At 45.7% G+C, this 21509-nt stretch overlaps 1 protein-coding gene across 1 annotated transcript; it reads left to right on the top strand.

The window, feature by feature from the left end:
* Positions 1–682: 682 nt before the first annotated feature.
* LOC120713896 (putative germin-like protein 12-4) lies at positions 683–1707 on the top strand. The gene is made up of 2 exons (XM_039999861.1): positions 683–876; positions 987–1707. The coding sequence occupies exons 1-2, from the start codon at positions 759–761 to the stop codon at positions 1547–1549; spliced, it is 681 nt and encodes a 226-aa protein (XP_039855795.1). The 5' UTR covers positions 683–758; the 3' UTR covers positions 1550–1707.
* Positions 1708–21509: the final 19802 nt, after the last annotated feature.

The raw sequence follows: 21509 nt of genomic DNA on the forward strand, positions 1-21509 counted from the left end.
TAAAAATAGTTAATGATGGTGACTGGCCACCTTCTCCAAAGAAACACCTATTTGATGCGAAGACATAGTATATCCCTAGCAGGAATTGGATTTTACCAAGAGCTGGAATTTTTCATGCCGGTGCGGCCCCTGCAGTCGTTGTACGGCCTCGAATAGTGGAAATATAAATTCTCACCTTAATACTGAAGGTGAGATATGATCCAACTGATCGTCAGACATATGCAGTGCAGAGTCTAGGGTACCAATAAAATTTTCACGAACCGAGTTAGAATAATCAGATCAGGTGGTGATTTCTGAGCCGATTATCTGTAAAGAAAGTGTCAGCCTATGAATGCACCTATGCTAATCGCCATGTCCTACAGTTAACCTAATTAAAGGGTTTCTTTTTACCTGGATCGCAGAACCAATCAGCAATACTCTATACTGTCATGCATGACCATCATCAGTTTACTAGCTAGGTCACCTCATATGGGTTCCTGGAAGAGTGGGAGTAGATATTGATCTCCACAACAAGACCGTGTTGACAAATTCAAAAATAGTTGCTTGCATGGGATGCACTACACCTGAGACCATTTCTGTAAAGCAATTAGAAAGTCGGCCCTGCTCTTTTTGACCTCTTCGAACTCTCAAAAGCTATATATATAGATGCACCCCTCCAAGGACAAAGCATCATCCATACATACAAGTTCTCTGACACAACCTGCAGCCTCCTAGCTAGAATAAAGCATCCTCCTGAAGAAGTGAAGAGGTAGCCAGACATGGCCTCCTCCAAGTTGTTTCTTCACTTTGTTCTTCTCGCCTTGATCGCTTGTGGGGCCGTGGCTTCGGATCCCAGTCCTCTCCAGGACATTTGTGTTGCTGACAAAGACTCACCTGGTACGTAACATCGAAGCGAACACATGATCACATTCTGATATCTTATAACAAATTAAGCCAGAGATTATTAGCTTTCTAACACATACATGTATGTTGTTTCATTGATGCAGTACGGGTCAATGGGTTACCATGCAAGGATATGAAGGATGTGAAGGTAGATGACTTCTTCCTTGCAGCTAATCTGGACAAGCCAATGGATACTACTCTGAATAAGGTCAAGTCAAACGTCACCCTGATCAATGCGATGAAGCTCCCAGGTCTGAACACCCTCGGCATCTCCATGGCAAGGATTGATTACGCTCCTCGAGGACAGAACCCTCCACACACACACCCCCGCGCCACAGAGATCCTAACAGTTCTCGAGGGATCCCTCTATGTTGGCTTCGTCACATCTAACCCTGACAACAAATTCTTCAGTAAGATGCTCAACAAAGGAGACGTTTTCGTGTTCCCGCAGGGCCTAATCCACTTCCAGTTCAATCCGAGCTATGACAAGCCAGCTGTTGCCATCGCTGCACTGAACAGCCAGAACCCTGGCGCGATAACCATTGCCAATGCTGTATTTGGATCCCACCCACCAATCGCAGATGATGTTCTTGCTAAGGCTTTTCAGGTGGACAAGAAGGTTGTGGATTGGCTTCAAGCTCAGTTTTGGGAAAATAACCACAACTAAGTTAACATTTCTTGTCATGGTTTATATTTAGATGCGTAACCAAAGCTGTGCGTGCTTCATTTTTGAATGTGATGTAGCAGACTGGTTAAGTTATTTATTTATTTATTTATTTACAGATTGTGCAAAACAATAAATGACCTTATTTGTAATATCTAATGCTGTATTGATTAGAGTGCTGTTAATTTAATTATTATATGCTTTGTTCCGTTTGTGGCTTCCAAGTTTCAAGGTATATACCCATTTATAAATTAAGGTAATATATAAAATCTAATCATAATTGAAACGTTAAAGTTAAAAGGGGACGCGGTGCCATGACCCGGTGCCAAAGGCTCTCACTGGGCAGTGGGCAACTCGCGGGCCATTGGTCTAGGCCAAAAATACCAGCTGACATTGCAGCCACACTGCTAGAAAATGGGGCATTGCCCTTGGTGTTAGTACCTGCTGCAAATTGAGCTTGTACTAACGTGCACATTTAGTATCGGGTCAAAGGGGTAAATCCCTAGCATGCTCCGTGACCCCCTTTAGTACTGGATGGTGGAATTAAGAGATACTAAAGGTGACATTATTACCGGTTGGTGTCCATAGCCAGTACTAATATATGAGACCCTCTTTAGTACCAGGTGGAGGCTTCACCCGGTATTAAAGGGCCTCACCCGATATTGTAGCGCTACTTCTCTCTCTGGCTCCTCTCTATCTCCACTTTATCCTCTCCTCTCCCAGTCTCCCACTGGCTCTTCAGTCCTTAGCCTCTCCTCCCTCTTCTTTTCTCCTTCCTCTCTCTATTCCCTTCCTCTACTCTAGCCGCCGGGCACCAACAGGAGTGGGACTGGCTGCCAAGCGGGCCGCCGGCGTGCGGGGCTGCTGTGGGTGCCGTTGGTGCAAGGGCCCGCCAGCCTAGCTGTGGGCGATGTAGGCGCACTAGGGAGGCTGGCCGCCGAGCACCTGCGGGCCTGGTGCGGGGTTGGCTCCCGACTGCGGAGCGTGGCCGGGCCTTCCTGGCGGTGGAGTGAGCAGGGCTCTGGTCACCACAGCGGCGGAGTGGGGACTGGGCCACCTTAGCAGTAGAGTGCGCAGGGGCGCGGCCTGCCGGCGTCGGGCCACCCCGGTGGCGGAACGGGGGCAGAGTAGCCAGAGGCACAGGGGGCGCGCCCCTCCAGCGGCATAGAGGCTAGGAAATTCGGCCAGTGAACTCTTGTAATTATTGTGAATTCGGATCTTGTGATTCTTTTCTAGTCTTGTGAAATGAAATCTTGTGATTGTTATGTACTCTTGTGATCCTTGTGATGAATTTTTGATTCTTGTGAAATTAAATCTTGTGATTATTGTGACTCTTGTAAAATTGTGATTTGTGTAATTATGGAATTTGTGATGACCGGAGCTGTGGGAAGAAAAAAAAAGAAAAGAAAATGAGAAAAGAAAAGAAAAAGAAACATGGTATTTACAAAGCGATTTAGGACTGGTAGGCCGATACCAGGCTGTACCGGGCGCCTGACCGGTATTATTAACTGGGGGTTCCGGCCCGGTACTAATGCCAATTCTCTTACTGTGCCGGTACTGATGCGCATTAGTTCCGGCTACAATGGAATTTTTCGCGGTCGCCCATTTTCTAGTAGTGACCGAAGAGAGTGACCCATGCCCATTTCAGCGTCGTGACTTGTGAATGATGAAGGCCTGATCTTTTTCCATAATCTAAAAAATAAGAGCCCAAAAACCCACAAGAAAATAGCCAAACCTTCCACGAAACCGATCCTTGATGTCCAATCCTCACGAAAATCCTATCACAAATCGGACTAGATGAAAATACCATTTTCCATGAGAGTCAAACACTGCGATCTTTTTTGTGTGCTGTAGTTCATGGCGGTGATCTCTACAAAATATAATGTGCTGTGTCAAGGAAAACCTCTCACGAATGTTTTTCCCCGTAGGCCTGCAACCGTCATAAGAATTCATTTCCATGATGGCTGGAGTAAAAAGTCTCACGCAAAAGTATGGCATCCATGCTCTGATCAAAGAATTCCACTATTTCCCGCGATCGTCAGACATATCTGATACAGACCCAAAGCACATAAAGCATTAAGGGAAAGTGGTTTAGTGCTGATTCTTGTCATCATAAGATCTTTTTTTTTTGGAGAGGAACGACTTATTATAGAAATTACCTAACTGAAACACATGGTTGAATATTGGGGCACATGCTTGGCTATGACTTGTGTTGCTAGCTTTATTGAGGTGAATTATGTTGCTAGTTCCATTTGTTTGTGATATTTTCTGATGGACAAAATTGCTTTACGCGGCATTACATTCATGATTCCATGAATACCTGCAGTATGGACGAGTTGAATATCAGACATACACTGTTGTTTTGGACATTCATGGTGCTTCTTGATTGGTAGAGACTGTGACCTAGTAGAGACAAGGTATAGCCCATATGCATAATCCCATTTGAATTGCCCCACATATCACTACTACAGAAATGATTTGTAGCAACACCCCATTTTTTCAGAGACGGACTATTAAGTCAGCCGTTCCTAGAAATAAGGCGCGGATACAGTAGCTAACGAGCCGCCCCTGTAAAGTAATTTGTAGGGGCGGCTCACCCCCCCGGCCGCCCCTAAAAATGGACGCCATTTTCAGGGGCGGCCTGAGAGGTGAGCCGCCCCTGGAAATGAAATTTGTAGGGGCGGCCTAAGGGGTGAGCCGCCCCTAGAAATGCTGCCTCCTTCCTCCTCCCAACCACTCATTATTTGGTCAGGAGAGGAGCTTAGTGGTAAACTAATATGTTGAGTTTTTATTGTTTTTACTTAGTATTAGTTAAATCGTATGTTTTCAACACCTATGCATATATAGAAGTATATGTTTATATCAATTTAATGCACAGTTGATTTAATTGTTTTATGCATTTTCATGAAAACTTGATTGTTTTGATCCATTTAATTTATTTATTTTTGTTCAGAGATGGAAAGGATATGGATGTACAAAGCAAAAAGGACGGAACTCTATTTTCGTGGAGAGCTTGATAAATTCATTAAAGTTGCGGAGAACCATGCAAGAAATGCGAAGACACATTGGATACATTGCCCATGCAAAAAATGCAAGAATTTGAGAGTGTTCAGCGATCCGACCACAATCAAATCACATGTGATGGTGAGTGGATTTGTTAAGGACTACTCGATCTGGACGAAACATGGCGAGACGGATGCTCCCCCTCCAGTGAATAGTACACTAGATCAAATCATACTAGACGAGGAGTTTGATAGAATGTTTGATGCTTATATTGATGATGGCGAAAGTAATGATGGTGTCGGCGATGAGGATGGTGTTGGTGGATTCCATGGGGATGATGTTGGCGATGGGACCATCGATGGTGATAGCAGTGATGATGAACATGATGATGCTGATTTTCTTAGCCAGTTGTTGCGCAATTCCAAAGCAGAGGTATTGGTTGGTAATGCCAGGGGGTTAGCAAACTTTGAGACAGTTAGAAAATCAGAAGAGGAAAATATATATGAGTGATCGAAGGGATGCCCGAAACACTGGACCGTACTTCGTTTTGTACTTGAGCTGTTGACTCTAAAGGCTAAGCATGGTTGGTCAGATGGTAGTTTCAATGATCTGCTACGTATCTTGGGTTGGTTGCTTCCAAAGCCAAATAAAGTGCCAGCCAACACATACCGAGCAAAGAAGCTTGTCAGCCCATTCACTATGGGTGTGGAAAGAATCCATGCATGCCCAAATCATTGCATATTGTATCGTGGGGATGCTTTTAAAGGCCTAAAAAAATGCCCTGTATGTTCCACAAGTCGGTACAAAAATAATGCTGGATACTGTGTTGACGTCAATGAAGGTCCAACCAGTGTGAATAAGGGGAATGGAAACGTGGTGAAGAATAGTGTTGCCTTCATTGAGCCAGACGCCGCTACTTTAGGCATTTCTAAGAAGCAGAGCAGAATTTCGGCCATGGTTATGTGGTACCTCCCAGTTGGCGATCGTCTTAGGCGTTTCTTCTCGAACCCAAAAGATGCTGACCTATTGCGATGGTGGGATTCGGATAAGCGCAAGAAGGGTGACGGAAAGCTCCGACATCCAGCTGATGCTCGACAGTGGAAGGAATTCGATGACAAGTACTATCTGGAATTTGGGAATGACTCGAGAAATGTTCGGTTTGCGTTGAGTATGGATGGAATGAATCCGTTTGGTGAAAGAAGTACCACCCACAGCACATGGCCAGTGAGACTGACAATGTACAACCTGCCCACATGGCTGTGCCATAAGAGGAAGTATCTTTTGCTATCCGTGCTTATACAGGGCCCCAAGCATCCTAGCATCGATATAGACATTTTTCTTGAGCCTCTGATGCAAGAGATGGAAACTTTATGGAAGGAGGGTATCAATATATATGATGGTTTTGCACGGCAGCCCTTTAATCTTAGAGCTATTATATTCGTCACTATCCATGATTATCAGGCATTGTTCATCCTGTCAGGACAGATCAAAGGTAGGACGGGATGCACGGTGTGCGTGGATGACACCATATCGTCTTTCCATGAGGGTTCTCGGAAGGTAGTTTACCTTCGATACAGACGCTTCTTGGTTGAAGGGCATAGGTACCGAAGTAAGAAGTTCTATAATCATTTTGATGGCAACCCTGAATTCCGTTCTACTCCAGAACGATGAGACGAGCATTATGTTTTCAATACGGTCCGAAACGTCAAGGTCATTTATGGGAAGAAGAAGGAAGATAGGAAGAAGAGAAAGAGAGATAAGACACCAATCGAAGGCATACCATTCAAGAAATAGTCCATCTTCTACAAGTACTTGCCGTATTGGGCAGATCTTGAGGTTTGCCATGCAATCGATGGTATGCACCTAAAGAAGAATGTGTTTGGTAACGCAATTGGGCTCCTTCTAGAGACATCAGCCAAAACAAAGGATACGTACAAGTCACGACAGGACTTGGTAGCCATGAAGATAAGAAAAGACCTTCACCCTATTGACAAAGGGAATGTTAGATATGAACTTCCCCTAGCTAGCTACAACTTGACACGTGATGAGAAGAAGGCAATGTGCGGGAGCTTAAGAGGGATCAGAGTCCCGACTCGTTTCACGTCCAACATAAAGAAACTAGTCTCGATGAAAGATTTGTCACTATGCGGCTACAACTGTCATGATTGTCACGTGTTACTGACGTTGTTCCTCCCGATTGCAATCAGAGTGATCAAGCCAGTATATGTCAAGATGGTAATCACTCGGTTGTGTTACTTCGTCAATAGAATTTCACAAAAGGTGATCGACGAAGATGAGTTGCACGATCTCAAAGAATTCATTGGGGAGACTATGGCACAGCTCGAGATGTGCTTCCCTCTAGGATTTTTTGATATAACTGAACACCTAGTGATTCACATGGTCGATCAGATACTGGCACTTGGTCCACTTTACCTACACAAAATGTAGACGTATGAGCATTTTATGTCCATCCTCAACCGGTGTGTATTGAATCGTGCTCATCCTGAGGGGTCCATAATAGAGGGATATAGTACTGAGGAAGTCATCGAGTCTTGCCTTGGTTACTTACAGAATAATGTGTCCCTTGGTTTGCCGACTCCACAATTTTTGGGGAGGTTGGAAGGTGTTGGTACGGTAGGAAGGGAAATCTTCATCGACAAAGATTTCAAAGGTGTGCAGCAAGCATATTATAGCATCTTACAGCACCTCACCATAATGACACCTCTAGTCAACGAACACTTGAGCATGATTCGGCAAGAAAGTAACGGCCGCTCGGATGATTGAATCATGAGAGAGCACAAGTGTCGACTGACTGCATGGTTGAAGAACCTGCATCTACCAGATGGGGAGACCGTGGAGGAGCAAACAATCAAAAGATTGGCAGCTGGTCCATCTAGCCAGGTGACATCCTGGCAAGGATATGATATTAATGGATATCTATTCTATACAGCCGCCAAGGATAGGAAGACCATGTCCCAGAATAGTGGTGTTCGTATCGCGGCCTTAGTCGAGAGAACAGGTCAAAATACAACATATTTTGGTGTCATTGATAATATATGGGAAGTGCACTATGGTTCCAATATACAAATCCCGGTCTTTCGGTGTCGTTGGGTCAAGCACCCGAAAAGTGTTGAGGTGGACGGCTATGGATTCACGATTGTTGACCTCAACAATATTGATTATAAAGACGACCCATGGGTACTTGCTTCACAGGTTGCACATGTATTGTATGTTGCTGATCCTGCAAAAAAGACAAAATATGTTGTCGTCCCTGAAAAATAAGATATCATAGGAGTTGAGGGTATCGACGATGTGGAATAATATAATCGGTATGATCAAATGAACCTTTTCACAGATCTAGTAGAGAAGATGAAGTTTATCGAAGCAGGCATAAGAAAAGACGACAAGCCATGGGCACACAAAGATGGCGAATCGAGAATTATTACAACTTAAATATCTCATGAATTTGTGTATTTTGAAATAATTATTATTATGAATGTCACGTGTTACAATATGTTTTGTAGTTTGAACATTTTTATTTACTGTATACATTGACATGTGACTTTAGGTATTTTTCTTATGTTTTAAAAATCATAATATGATTATCACAAAAATTTTATGAATTTTCTATGTGTTTTACTATTTGTTTTGCATTAAAGGAATTTTGGTAGGACTTTTTCAAATATAGTTTTGACACTTTTATCCACTAAAATCTGTTTTGATATTTTTTCTATGTTTCCTATTTCGCAATGTACCTATGGTAAAATTTTCAAAAAATTCTGATTTATTTTACTATTTATTTTGCAATAAGCGAATTTTTAGTGTAATTTGCAAAATTATTTGTAGGGGCAGGCGGGGCCATAACCCGCCCCTACAAACAGATTTCTAGAGGCGGGTGGGTTTTCCAACCGCCCCTATAAATGATTTTCAAAATTTCTCTGCAAATTCATTTAATACAAAAGAACTACTAAAACACATTGAAAATTTGTGAAATTTTAAGAATAAGAATACAATGACCAGTGGGACATGCAAAAAATATGAAAACTACAATGCACCATGTTTATTGTGTAAGAGTGTTCAAAACCTAAAGTTGGACTTAAATTGTATGTATGTAGTATGATGACATGTTTAAATAATAGTTTCAACACTTTTATTCCTATGTTATATATTTTTTTGAGATTTGACATTTTTCCTATGTTACATATTTCGCAATGTACTTATGGTAAAAATTTCAAAAAATTCTGATTTGTAGGGGCGGCCTGGAAGCTCACCTGCCCCTGCAAATGATTTGTAGGGGCGGCCCGGAAGTTCACCCGTCCCTGAAAATCATTTGTAGGGGCGGGCCGTAAGCTCACCCACTGTGACATCTCGAAAATCTATCAAAAATAAATCACTCGCTAAAATATTTCTTTAAAATTATTTTCTTATCGTTGAGCTCAAACCATCCTAAACCCCGAGCCCTTTTTCCCCGAAACCGTCCCATCAGATCTCCGAATCAATCGCTGTCTCGTTCCTCTCTTTTCCCTATTCCGCGCGTTGCGTACCACCGACCGCCGCCCCACGCCCGACCAACGCGCATGCGCGTGCAGCCGCGGTCGACGCCGCGATCGCCGCCGAGCAAATCTCTCGCTCTCTCTCTTTCTCTCTCCCTCTCTTTTTCTTTTTCTCTTTTTCTCCTCCCTTTTACCATTTTTCCTTTTCTTTTATTTTTATTTCTCCTCTCTCCTTCCTTTTCCCATTTCCCCCTTCTGCTCTGTCCCGCACGCACGCACCCCCCTGCCTCCGAGCGCCGCTCAGCCCGCGCCTCCTCCACGCTTGCCCCGGCCCGCCTCCCCTGACCTGCCCATGTACCCGCCTGCTCCCGCCGCGCGCCGCGCGCATCCACGCGGCTGCCATCACCGCCGCGCTGCCCGCTGCTGCCAGCGCGCGCACCCCGCGCATGCGCCACGCGACGCGCGTCGCCCGCCGTGCAACCCGCCGTTCGCGGCTCGACACCGGCCGCCCCGGTCCCGCTCGCCACTGCTCCCGGCCCCGCCCACGCACGCCGCCCTTGCTCCCACGTGCACCCGCCACACCGCTCGTCGCTGCCGCACAGCGCTGCACAGCTCGCCGCCACCTGCGCGCACACACGCCGCGACGCCCGCCTACCCGCGCACGCGCCGCCTGCCCTTGCTCCCACGTGCACGCGTTCCACGCGCCCCAAGACCCGCCGCTGCCACCTCCCTGTGCCCGCCCTCGCCGCCGGCCACGCACGCACGTGCACTACTCGCCCCGCCTCGCCGCTCGCGTCGCTCCGCTCGATGCCGGCCCGCTCCACGTGCTCGACGACATCCTCGACACCCACGCCACCGCCCTTTGCACGCCCGTCCTTGCAGCCGCTACGCGCCATCACCTCCACAGCACCGCGACCGGCCCCATAGCCATTAAAGGCGCTCCGCACCGCCCGCCGGGTCGCCACCGCCGCACCCCCATCTCCACCGCCTCGGCCGCCTATAAAAGGGGCCGAGGAGCACCCCGCGGCCTCCACATCCGCGCTCGCCTCCCCAAGCTTCCCTTCCTAGCTCTGCAGCGCCGCCACACCGAGCTCCAGAGGCCGCCGCCGCCTGCTCCCGTCGTCCCGCCTCCTCACGCCGCCCCGGCCCTAGGTGAGGCCGGGAATCAAGCCACCTCCTCCTCCTCTTACTTTCCCCTCTCCTCCCGGCCGCTGCCATTGCCCCGGGCCGCCGGAATCGGCCGCCGCCGACGCCTCTGACCCCTCCCCTGTTTTGGTCGCGAGAGGGGGGAGGAAGGAGGGCAAATGTGCCCAGAACCCCCTGCCCTTTGCAATATTTCTTAAAGAGTCCCCCACTCTCTAGATTATTTGCAAAACAAACCTTCCTCTTTATTCTATTCAATTAAGAATCCTTCCACCCTTTGGCCATTTGCAAATAAAGCCCTATCCTTTATTATATTTACAACCAAATCCTCCACTATATAAACTTATTTGTAAATAAAACCCTACCCTTTTCCAGAGTAACCCAAGCCTCCCCCAAAATTCTAATCAAGTCCTTTCACTAATTACAAATAGGTCCCTGACTCCTTATTTAACCCCTAAACCTCCCTGTAACCTATCATTTCATGCGCCAAGCAACATCCGATCGACCCGAAACTTTACCACGACATTCCTAACATAGTTTTAGCCATGCTATTAGGAAACCGCCCTAAAATATTACTTCTATCTCCATATCTTAATTGTTTCCGATTCGATCTCAATGATAAAGCTTTTATTTCTTTTTCTTGATTGTGTTTGTTTGTATGCGCCATAGATCGCGGTGTGAACGAGGGAGAACCCGTCAATGAACAGTACTGCGAGCAAGAGAACGAGGACTAGCTCCGCGACCCCGAACCTGAAGGACAGTACTTCAATCAGGACCTCCCGTTAGGCTTTGAAGACGGCAAGTTCAATCCCATCTTTTGATGCATGCTTTTGTCCTAGTTTTTATTAACACAACCTATTGCCCTGTTTTACAAAATTGCATATGTTTTGCCTGCTGAAAACACGGTTGGATAGTCACTCCTTGATTTATTATAACCATTCCTTGACCACCTGGGTTAATGTCTGAATGCGTTTGGACGTTAATCGTTATTAGGACGCTTAGGACCTTAAACTCATTACAATTTGTTTTATAAAGGAAAATGTGTGAGTGTATGGGAAGGGAAAAATGTGAAATTTCAAAAATGAGTTTAGACGGGATGGATGGCATTTCTGTGTGATTTACCATTTGGTGTGCTCGTGCCTGTGTGGCAGAGCAAGGAAGGGAGATATCCATCTTGTCACCATTAAGGACCGAGTTGGTGTGTCATCTCACCTAACTCCACTATCGTGCAAACCACTCGACCGTTGAATGGGCAACGGCTTAGCATAAACCCTACTAGTTAATCTGATAGCCATCAGGAGAGCTGAGAGCAACGGGTGATCAAGGAGAAGGGATTAGCTCTGTGTGACTTATGCCCCAGTTAAAACCTCTGTGATAGGTCAATGACCCCTTGGTGCATCCCGTGATGGCTAGTCAGGTCTAGCTAAGGTGGGCAATGGCTTTGTTGGGATCTACACCGACACTAACGTGATCGAGTTGTGGTACCCCGCTTGTGGGTAAAGTTGCACACCTCTACAGAGTTAAAACCTATTCGAATAGTCGTGCCCACGGCACTGGGCGAGTTACGGTGTGGTCACATAACTAGTGTTTATTTAGGGATGGGTTGGCGTGAGTTGTTTTAGAATAGTGTCCGGCAGTTGTGCCGTGTGCTACAGCGGATGAGGAGTCCGGTAGCAGCTTAAAACTTGGATCCTGTGTGGATCAACCCCTCATGTTACTCGGTACAAGAAAATTGGTTTTGGAAATGCTTGCTTTCAAATGAACCCTTGCATAAAATCTAGCTTTCCGCAAAAGTAAACCTTAACCTTATCCTTGAATTACCCTGTGCATTATATTCTGCTTATTTCCCTCCATGGGTGTGGTTGGACTTCCTGAGAACGTTTGTACTCACCCCATTCTTAATTTTTACAGAGGAAGACCCAGACTTCGTTCCAGAGGACGTTGAGTAGGGTACCGTCCTGCACCCAGCCTTGCCTGTGGATTAGGGTCACCCGCAGGAGATACCGCATGGCGTAAGACTCTGATGACCCCCTTTTTATAATTAATATCGTTGTGTGGGTGTGGGTTGTAATCCTCGCGATAGTGGCGCTTCTCTTCCCATTACCGCGTAGAGTTGTACGGTGATGAACCATCTGATGTAATAAATTTGTCATCAGCCTCCTGGTCTTCTCCTATAAGGGGACGCTTCACCCACCCCTAAAAATGATTTATATGGGCGGGTGATGAGCTCATCCGCCCCTACAAATGCGGGCGCTATATATACTCCAACACTTTGAAAAATTTCCAAACCCTGGAGGCGCGCGAGACAGATACGCCGTCAGGCTGCCGAAATTTCCCCTGCATCGCCGCTGCCCTCCCTGCGCTGCCGCCGCCCTCCTTGCCCCGCCGCTGCCCTCCCTGCGCCCCCGCTCGCCCCCACCCTGCGCCGCCGCAAGCCCCCGCTCGCCGCTCCTCCCCGCAGTGCCTCCCGGCGGTGCACGCGGCCGGATCTACGGCCCCGGCGGCTTCCTCACCGGTCGGCCACATCTTCAGCGCGCCTCCACTCGTCCCGCGGCGCTCGTCCGGCCGCATCCTCCCTGCGCGCCGTCCTCCCCGTGCACCATCCGGCCTCCCCATCCTCATCCCCGCTGGAGCATCGCCGCCGGCAAACCCCATCGCCGCCGACGGCCGGCGCTCATGGCGACGCCGCCTCAGACCAACTCCCCGCGAGCCAAGGCCACCAAAAGGTGCGGCTCAACCTCCTCTAGCCCCTCCCCCACTTGCCCCTCACCTCCGGCGAGCTTCCTCGCCGGAATCCGGCCAAACACCGTCGCCCTTGCTCTGCAAGTCCGGACAAGGGCCCCCGTGCAAGAGAATAAATGATTCCAGGGGGTAAACGGCAAAATGTACATGAACATTTAGCTGCATACTTGTAAAATCAATAACAATTTGTAGAAAAAATCATAAAAATGCAAACTCAACTGTTCTGGAATCCTTGCAACAAACTCTTCAACTTTTGTTACACTCACATGTTCAGTTTCTGCCTCTCTTTTTTTAATCTAGGTTCAAGATTAGCATAAATAGCATATAATGGTTCTAGGAGTTCTACACATGAACTAAGGATGATTTTGGGATGGTAGCCTTACATCACTGATTAGAGTATCACATAAAATTTTCATAACCAGAAACCCATTGTAACTATAGGTTTCACTAGATCTTGGTTTAATCTAGACTTAAAATACCTATTTTTGTTCTAGGTGTTCTACTTAGTAACTTTGAATGAAACTTTTGCTGTGCACTTTAGATACTAAATGAACAGTAGGGTAGAAGTTTGAAAGTCATCACAACTCTCTAGATTTAGTTTTTATTTAATCCATGTAAATAGCACAAGTCGCTAGTTTTACTATCTGAACTCGATTAATCTGAGCACATGTCATGTACTTTAATATTGTTGTATCAAAATTTTACTATCTCAAAACCTTGTAAGTTAATATTGTTAATTTTGAAATTTTGTAAGCAGGGACCTGATTAATCTGAGCACATGTCATGTACTTTAATATTGTTGTATCAAAATTTTACTATCTCAAAATTTTACATGTGACTTCAAATAATTATTCACATTTCATATTGTTGTATACGTGTGAATTAATTTTTACTATACATGTGACTTAAAATAATTATTCAAATATATCGTCGATGACTATGTAGTGAACAAATCGTAGATGGATCCATCGTTGCCATCTCCGCCCCGAAGGGATGATGCCTCACCGCAAGGTGAGAGTGAGGATCTTGAAAAAATTGCATCCCAAATGGAGTGGGACGATGAGTACAACGTCGATGCCGTATCTGAGGACGAGGGGGTCCTAGGATTGGTGAAGGGGCTTGGGTAGATGGCGTATGGCAAGATCCGCTTGATCCACACCCTGTTGAACCAAGACAAAGGTGTTCAAGGGAGGAATTTGATCCGGATTACGAACCGAAACGTCAGGTAATGCATACACGATTCAACACATACTATACGATTTCATAGACTATGTGTAACGACTTGCCGGATCGTATGATCCATGTAGGCGACAGAGAAAGGAAGGGGTAAGCGCCGACGCCGACCCCCTAGCCCTACAGACGAAGACAATGCAAGCTCGGGCCCTGATCCTGCATCTACGTCCTCGGACCTACAAAACAAGAGAAAACGGGGTCAACGAGGAAGAAACCACTACCCCGAAGGGTGGTATACGGTGAATGAAATAAGCACGGCAGGAGATCCTATAGAACCCCCGAAGACTGCAGCAAAGTTTCGTACCGCCATCAGTGCAATAATCAGAACAAAGATGGTTTTGGATCCAATGATCACCAATTGGACGCTGGTTCCCCGGGGCAACAAAGACGCGATGTGGGGATTATTGAGCACCACTTTGGTTCTGCCAAAAGGAACTATAGACAAAATAAAGTATTATGCTATGAAGATGCTAGGTGAATCTTTTCGCCGGTGGAAAAGCAACTGAATACCCAATATGTCTAGAAGGGTCGAACTCCATTTGCAGATTATGGGAGCATCACACCAGCACAGTGTGAAGAATTTGTTCGACAAAAGACCACCGAAGAAGCTCTGGCTCTAAGTTGGAAAAATCGAGAACTAGCACAGAGCAATATACATAAAGTCCATCTTGGGACAGGTGGGTATCAAAGGAAGGTGGATCAATGGCGGCGTGAAAGAGAGGCGGCAATAGTTGCCGGCCAGCCCGATCCTTACTAAGGCTTGGATGATCGTGGATGGCGGTGGCTTGAAGCCAGGAAGCCAAAAATAGTTGAAGGAAAGCCAAAATTTGATTGTCCCGAGACCGAAGCAGTGGCAGAAAAAATGTTACAACTTGCCGAGCTTCAGAAACAAGGAAAGTTCAAACCACATAGGGAGAGGGATGTGCTGAGTAAAGCAATTGGGTCAAAAGAGCATGGAGGCCGCGTCAGAGGCCTGTCCTCTAAGTTGAGCCTCAAGGATGGGTTCGAGAAAGACCGGTCTAGATACAGGAGCCATGACCACTATAACGAAGAAATTGTGGCAGCGGCTGAGACTGCAATGGAAGCTAAGTTTAAAGATTTGTTGGCGGCAACACTTGCGGAGCAGCAGTCGGGGCAACTTTTGTTGAACTCGTCGCAAGAGGTGAGGCAACACCAGTTGGTGGTCATGCCGGCGACCCCTCCGGTACCTGCCCAACCGAGTTCATGTGCTCAGAGCAGTGTCGCCTCGACCAGTGGAGAGCCATATCCGGTTGATAGAATCACGACTACTACTCCCTGCTTGTTGCTCTATCTGATCGGCAGGGCCGGAAAGACAAAAGAAGTCGCTAAGGCCCAGGTGGAGCCCGTTGTGGGTTTATTTGAGGGAAAGCCGATCCCACCCCTGTATGCATGCGTGCAAGTGGAGCAAATATTTAATTCAATTTATGAGTATAATGAGATAGATATCCCCACTGCAGCACAATTCTTTGGCATAAGCGAGATATCGTACTGCTTGATCAAGTACCATTGGCTCCGCGATCACCGCCGGCTCCACTGTAAGGAACATGGCCCCATCTAGGCCATTGTTTGTGATTTTGGTAATTGAGTGACAACATAATCAATGGGACTAACAAGTTTGTGAGATCACATTTGTAGGAGTCTTTAGGTCCCATGGATATGATTCAACACATCTAATTCATCGTCAAGACACAATGTTCAATCTATCGTCGAGACGTCAAGTCCAATCCACCATCAAGATGACAAGACCAATCAGCCATAGAGGTGTTAAAGCATAGTAAAAATCCAGAGAAAGAATATATTTCAAGCATCCAAATGATTCCCGCGACAAATTGGACAAAGTAGTACAGAATTAGCTGCACCGGTTAAACCGACGCTGTGGCATCAGTGCATCCGATGGTTGTCGGAAGGACCGACACCCAAGCATCGGTGCAATTTGGTCGTGCTTACTGAGCCAAGTGAGGAAAACTCAGTAGCACCTGTTTAACCGACGATACACTTAGGGGCATCGGTGCAATCAACGTACTATTGCCCAGAGACGATGTCAAGAGCGCAGGAGCCATGCCTTTAGCACCGGTTGAACCGATGGTACATCGGAGCATCGCATCGGTGCAATGACGTCAGCAGAAGAGGGAGGTCCAACGGCTAGTCCAGATGCTGTGTGTGACCGGTTTAACCGACACCCAATCAATGGTTAAACCGATGGTTCCGCAAGCGTGTCAGAAAGTCCAACGGCTAGTCCAGATGCTGAGTGTGACCGGTTGAACCGACGCTACCCCATGCGGAGGCATCGGTTCAACCGATGGTTTGCTAATTTCAGCTATCCGTTGGAGTAACGGCTCCAAGACTTGGTGGCCTATATATATACCTCACCCCGGCCATTTTGTTGTTGCAGGAGACTAGAGAGACCCCATACACATTGAAGAACACCTCCTAGCCAACCCAAGTGCATATTGATCAAATACTTAAGTTTAGCAATAGCTTTGTGAGTGTGAGTGCTAGATTAGCTCTTGAGTGAGTGAGTAAGCAAGGTTGAGATCCTTGTGCTATGGTTCTTGAGTGAACCAACCATTGTATCTCGGTGCGCCAGCCCCTTGGATGATTGGTGGCTCGCCGGCAAGTCAACGACCCTCCGGCTTGGTGTGGAGCGGCGTCGACAACTTTGTGCGGGGGACGGAGACCCCTCCTTCGTGGGCAAGCTCCCTTAGTGGAAAGCGGGATCAAGGTGATCATGATTGTGTTCACGGAAGAGGCTTGATTGCCGGGAAGTGATACTCTTCGTGAGTGCTTCAACAACGTGGATGTAGGGGCGCCTTTGTGGCAATCCGAACCACGGAATAAATCCTCGTGTCGAGAGTTTGCTTCCTCTCATCCCTCCTCTTTAAGCTTCCGCATTTCATATTGCAACTTGTGTGCCTTTACTTTCTTAGTGTAGTATCTTGCTAGGATTGCCTATAGGTTGCAAAGCTCTTTTTGGGATGAGGGTTTCACACTAGAATAACAATAATTGCACATCTAGATAGCTTGTTTTAGTCTAAGCTTTTGTGCAAACTAGTTGGAGCCATATGTTAAGTTTTTAGAGTTCCTAATTCACCCCTCCCCCTCTTAGGCTAGAGATCACCACCGGCACCACCATCCAGAGAGGCATCACAACCTGCCCAGCGATCACCACCGGCTATATCCCGAGAGGCATCTCCACCTGTCCCGCGATCACCGGCCCCGACAATGGCTCCAATAGAAGCACAGAAACAATAGCCGCCGCATGAGGTGCCTTGAGTGATACGTGCTTATGAGGAGCTAAAGGACGGGAAAGAGATTGCAGACTTGTGGCACAAGGCAAACATGAAGCAGGCTGATCCAAAGGCTAAAGCGAAGGACAAGACAAAGGCGAAGTCAAAAGATGATTCAACTTCTACTGCTAAAAGATCAGGATTTTCCCAGCCCCGCACTGACACGAACTTCAAACAAATAGTTGGGGTCGATGACATTCCAGATTTGCCTAATTGTCCTAAGAAGATTATGTACGGACAGCCACTTCTACCTGATTGGTGCCTCTAGGATGTTCCAAGTGAAATGCAGCGGATGCATAATTGGTACATTAGGGCATGCAGACTTGGGCTTCGTACCATATCCGCTCCATACTATTCCCAAGTATTTGGACCTGTAGGCCCTGTCATCACTGATGTCTTGTTCGATTTTCAAGACATCCACGCTATGTTCCGCCTCAAAGAACTTGACATCGAGATGGTTCGACTATGGTGCATGTAAGTGCCTCATTGATACTTAATTTCTTCTATGCTATTGTCTTAACTAGTATATATACACATATCTTATTAATTATATAATTCTATTCTACAGGATGCAAACAAGTGATGCATATATCTTAGGTAGAAGGATCAAGTATCTTGATCCTCTAGCAATTTGTGAGGCCAAGCACCACGGGCCAAATACGTGGAAAGAGGACCATGGTCTCTTCAAGAACTGTAAAACGCCTGCGCAGATAGCAAAGGAACAAAAAATTCACCTCAAAGAGGCCATGAAGATGGTGGCGGCCTACATAGCAAAAATGATGAAAAAATGGGAAGATGATGCTGATGTCATTTTTGCGCCATATAACATTAGGTACTTCTATTTTTAATCATTTGTTACAATATACACTTGCTCCGATTCATAGCTAAAGAAAATACATATTTAATATTGCAGAAATCACTGCATCGCTTTTGCACTGCAACCCAAGATTGGAAGAGTCCTTGTCTTCGACTCCTTGGATTGGCCAAAGAACAAATACACTGATTTCTTATTCATCCTCAGAATGTTAGTGCACTTACTATGCTTCATACGTACATCATGTATCGCATAAATAACATACATTTATAGACAAACTTCTCACTTCTATCTTTTTCAAACAGGGCTTACCAGCAATATATTGCATTAGATGGTGCTCATCCCCCTGAGAAGCCTAAAGAAATGACTCTACGCACACACTTTCCGTGCCACAAGCAACCTGCTCCGTGTACTGTGGGTATTACTTGTGCGAGCATCTCAAGGTACAAGGGATATACACAACTGATCCTGAAAATGTAAGGGACTACTATTTATTACACATAGATTTACATGTGTTACGTTATTTTTGCGTACATCTAACACTTGTGCTTACTTTTTTCATGGATTCTCGTTAATTTCAGGACCATCCCGAATGGAACTATGGGAAACTTCATGAGAAACAACTTCTAGAAGTAGTCGCCGATTTATGCCGTTTCATCATGCACGAAGTGATCAACCCGAGGGGAACATTTTATGATAAACACAGCGAATTAGCAATGGAGAGTAAATATCTTGGTCTTCGTGAGTGGGACAACAAGAAGCACTGTGCCTCCTCTAGTAGCGTCGGTAAATAGGAGAAAACCATGCATTCAAGATACAATTTTAATGATGTACTATATTAGTTATATACGCTTTGTAATGATACATGTGTGTGGTTAATCACTACATTTAATTTTGCGTTCGTATTTATTGATATTTATGAAAGGTTCCACGTCGATCACTAGGACATTCGATTGTGAACTAGCTCGATAGAACAATATAGTGGAGATTCAATTGCGAACTAGCTCCATAGAACAATATAGCGGAAATCCATATTTCAAATCGCTGTATTTTTTTGTGGGCCCGAAAACATTTCCAGGGCCGGGCGACACCCTCAGCTGCCATTGGAAATAGATTTTCAGGGGCGGTCCACCCCACAAACCGCCCTTGGTAATCCATTTCTAGGGGCGGTTTGGGGCATGGACCGCCCCTGAAAATCGATTTCCTGGGGCGGCTCATGCGGTCGCCCGCCCCTGGAAATCTATTTTTAGGAGCGGGTAACGCATCCACTACTAGAAATAGCTATTTCTAGGAGCAGAGATTAGGGGCGGGTGCGCCGTCCGCCCCTACAAATAGGATTTAGCCTGCCCCTACAAAGCATTTTTGTAGTAGTGTATGAACATCATCGTCATGAATGATGAACATGACGACATTGTCTCCAAATCCTGTAGCTAGGCGCTGGTCCCTACAGACCATAAGTTAATTATATCAATCTACAACTACTAGTTAGTCTTCTTTACTTGGTCGTTTGGTTAGTCTTTACTTAGTCATCTTGCAAATTGCTTGGTCATCTTGGAACGGTCGTTATCGATCTCAGGTAGAGTGCTCTGACCAACTGCAATTATCTATTCGCGTAACTCAACTCTATGATGTTTTCTCATGTTCATCCTTTTCTATATGTGTCTGCTAACGAACCTGATCGACAAGGTCATGCCTGGGACTGAGCAATTGTAATTTATTAGTATATATCTGGTTTGTGTGTATGAATGGGGTGAAAGGAATCTGAAAGACAATAAGAGCCAACTGCTAGGGATACTTCCTGGTGGATAACATCAGTATCTACGAGGTCACTTTCACTAAAAGAGATTATGAATTATGGGACGAATCTGAAAGGTTTATGGACCAGACTAGATGAGTTATCTGAAGTTCTGAACTTATACACGGAGCAGCTTGATGAGACTTTAGAGGACATCACGTGAAGTTAAATATCAAACTTTTTTTTTGTTAAAATTTACCTTTTTATCTCGCTATATTAATTGCTGGGAGTTGTAATCTGCACAAAACTTGGTCATCTGCAGATGCAGTCAAACACCACGAGGACAACAGATCATTTTATTTTAATTTAAATGAGGACTGCTACCATTGCACAAACAAGATTTTTGTGTTTACTGGAACCAATCTACTAAGGCCCTGTTTGGTTACAAAAAGTTTCTAGGCTACTTTTAGTCCCTGGGCTAAAACGTGTAGTCCTATCTGTTTGGTTCCATGTATTAGAGGGACCAAAGGTCATTAAATGAAGTGAACAAAGTACCCTACTACCCCTATTCTGTATGCATGCAGCCATCCATAGTGGAGCTAGAGGAGGGGGGACCACGGGGGTAGGGTGGAATTGTAGGCTAAAAGTCCCAAAAAGCTTCTCAAGAGGGACTTCTCATTCTTTAGCCCCTAACCTACTTTTAGCTCCAAAAAGTCTCTCATGTTTGGTTCTTTAGCCCCATAAGTGCTAGGGACTTATACAAAAGTCTCATGAACCAAACAGGGTCTAAGAATATGTCCCATTTAAAAATAGTTAATGATGGTGACTGGCCACCTTCTCCAAAGAAACACCTATTTGATGCGAAGACATAGTATATCCCTAGCAGGAATTGGATTTTACCAAGAGCTGGAATTTTTCATGCAGGTGCGGCCCCTGCAGTCGTTGTACGGCCTCGAATAGTGGAGATATAAATTCTCACCTTAATACTGAAGGTGAGATATGATCCAACTGATCGTCAGACATATGCAGTGCAGAGTCTAGGGTACCAATAAAATTTTCACGAACCGAGTTAGAATAATCAGATCAGGTGGTCATTTCTGAGCCGATTATCTGTAAAGAAAGTGTCAGCCTATGAATGCACCTATGCTAATCGCCATGTCCTACAATTAACCGAATTAAAGGGTTTCTTTTTACCTGGATCGCAGAACCAATCAGCAATACTCTATACTGTCATGCATGACCATCATCAGTTTACTAGCTAGGTCACCTCATATGGGTTCCTGGAAGAGTGGGAGTAGATATTGATCTCCACAACAAGACCGTGTTGACAAATTCAAAAATAGTTGCTTGCATGGGATGCACTACACCTGAGACCATTTCTGTAAAGCAATTAGAAAGTCGGCCCTGCTCTTTTTGACCTCTTCGAACTCTCAAAAGCTATATATATAGATGCACCCCTCCAAGGACAAAGCATCAGCTATACATACAAGTT

The sequence above is a fragment of the Panicum virgatum genome, chromosome 6K (assembly GCF_016808335.1).
Source record: "Panicum virgatum strain AP13 chromosome 6K, P.virgatum_v5, whole genome shotgun sequence".
In the NCBI taxonomy this organism is placed as follows: domain Eukaryota; kingdom Viridiplantae; phylum Streptophyta; class Magnoliopsida; order Poales; family Poaceae; genus Panicum; species Panicum virgatum.

Excerpts from the sequence above, each read along its gene's own strand:
- LOC120713896 (XM_039999861.1), top strand. The coding sequence starts at position 759 with ATGGCCTCCTCCAAGTTGTTTCTTCACTTTGTTCTTCTCGCCTTGATC. Across the intron at positions 877-986 it reads TGCTGACAAAGACTCACCTG|TACGGGTCAATGGGTTACCA; the intron begins GTACGTAACATC and ends TCATTGATGCAG.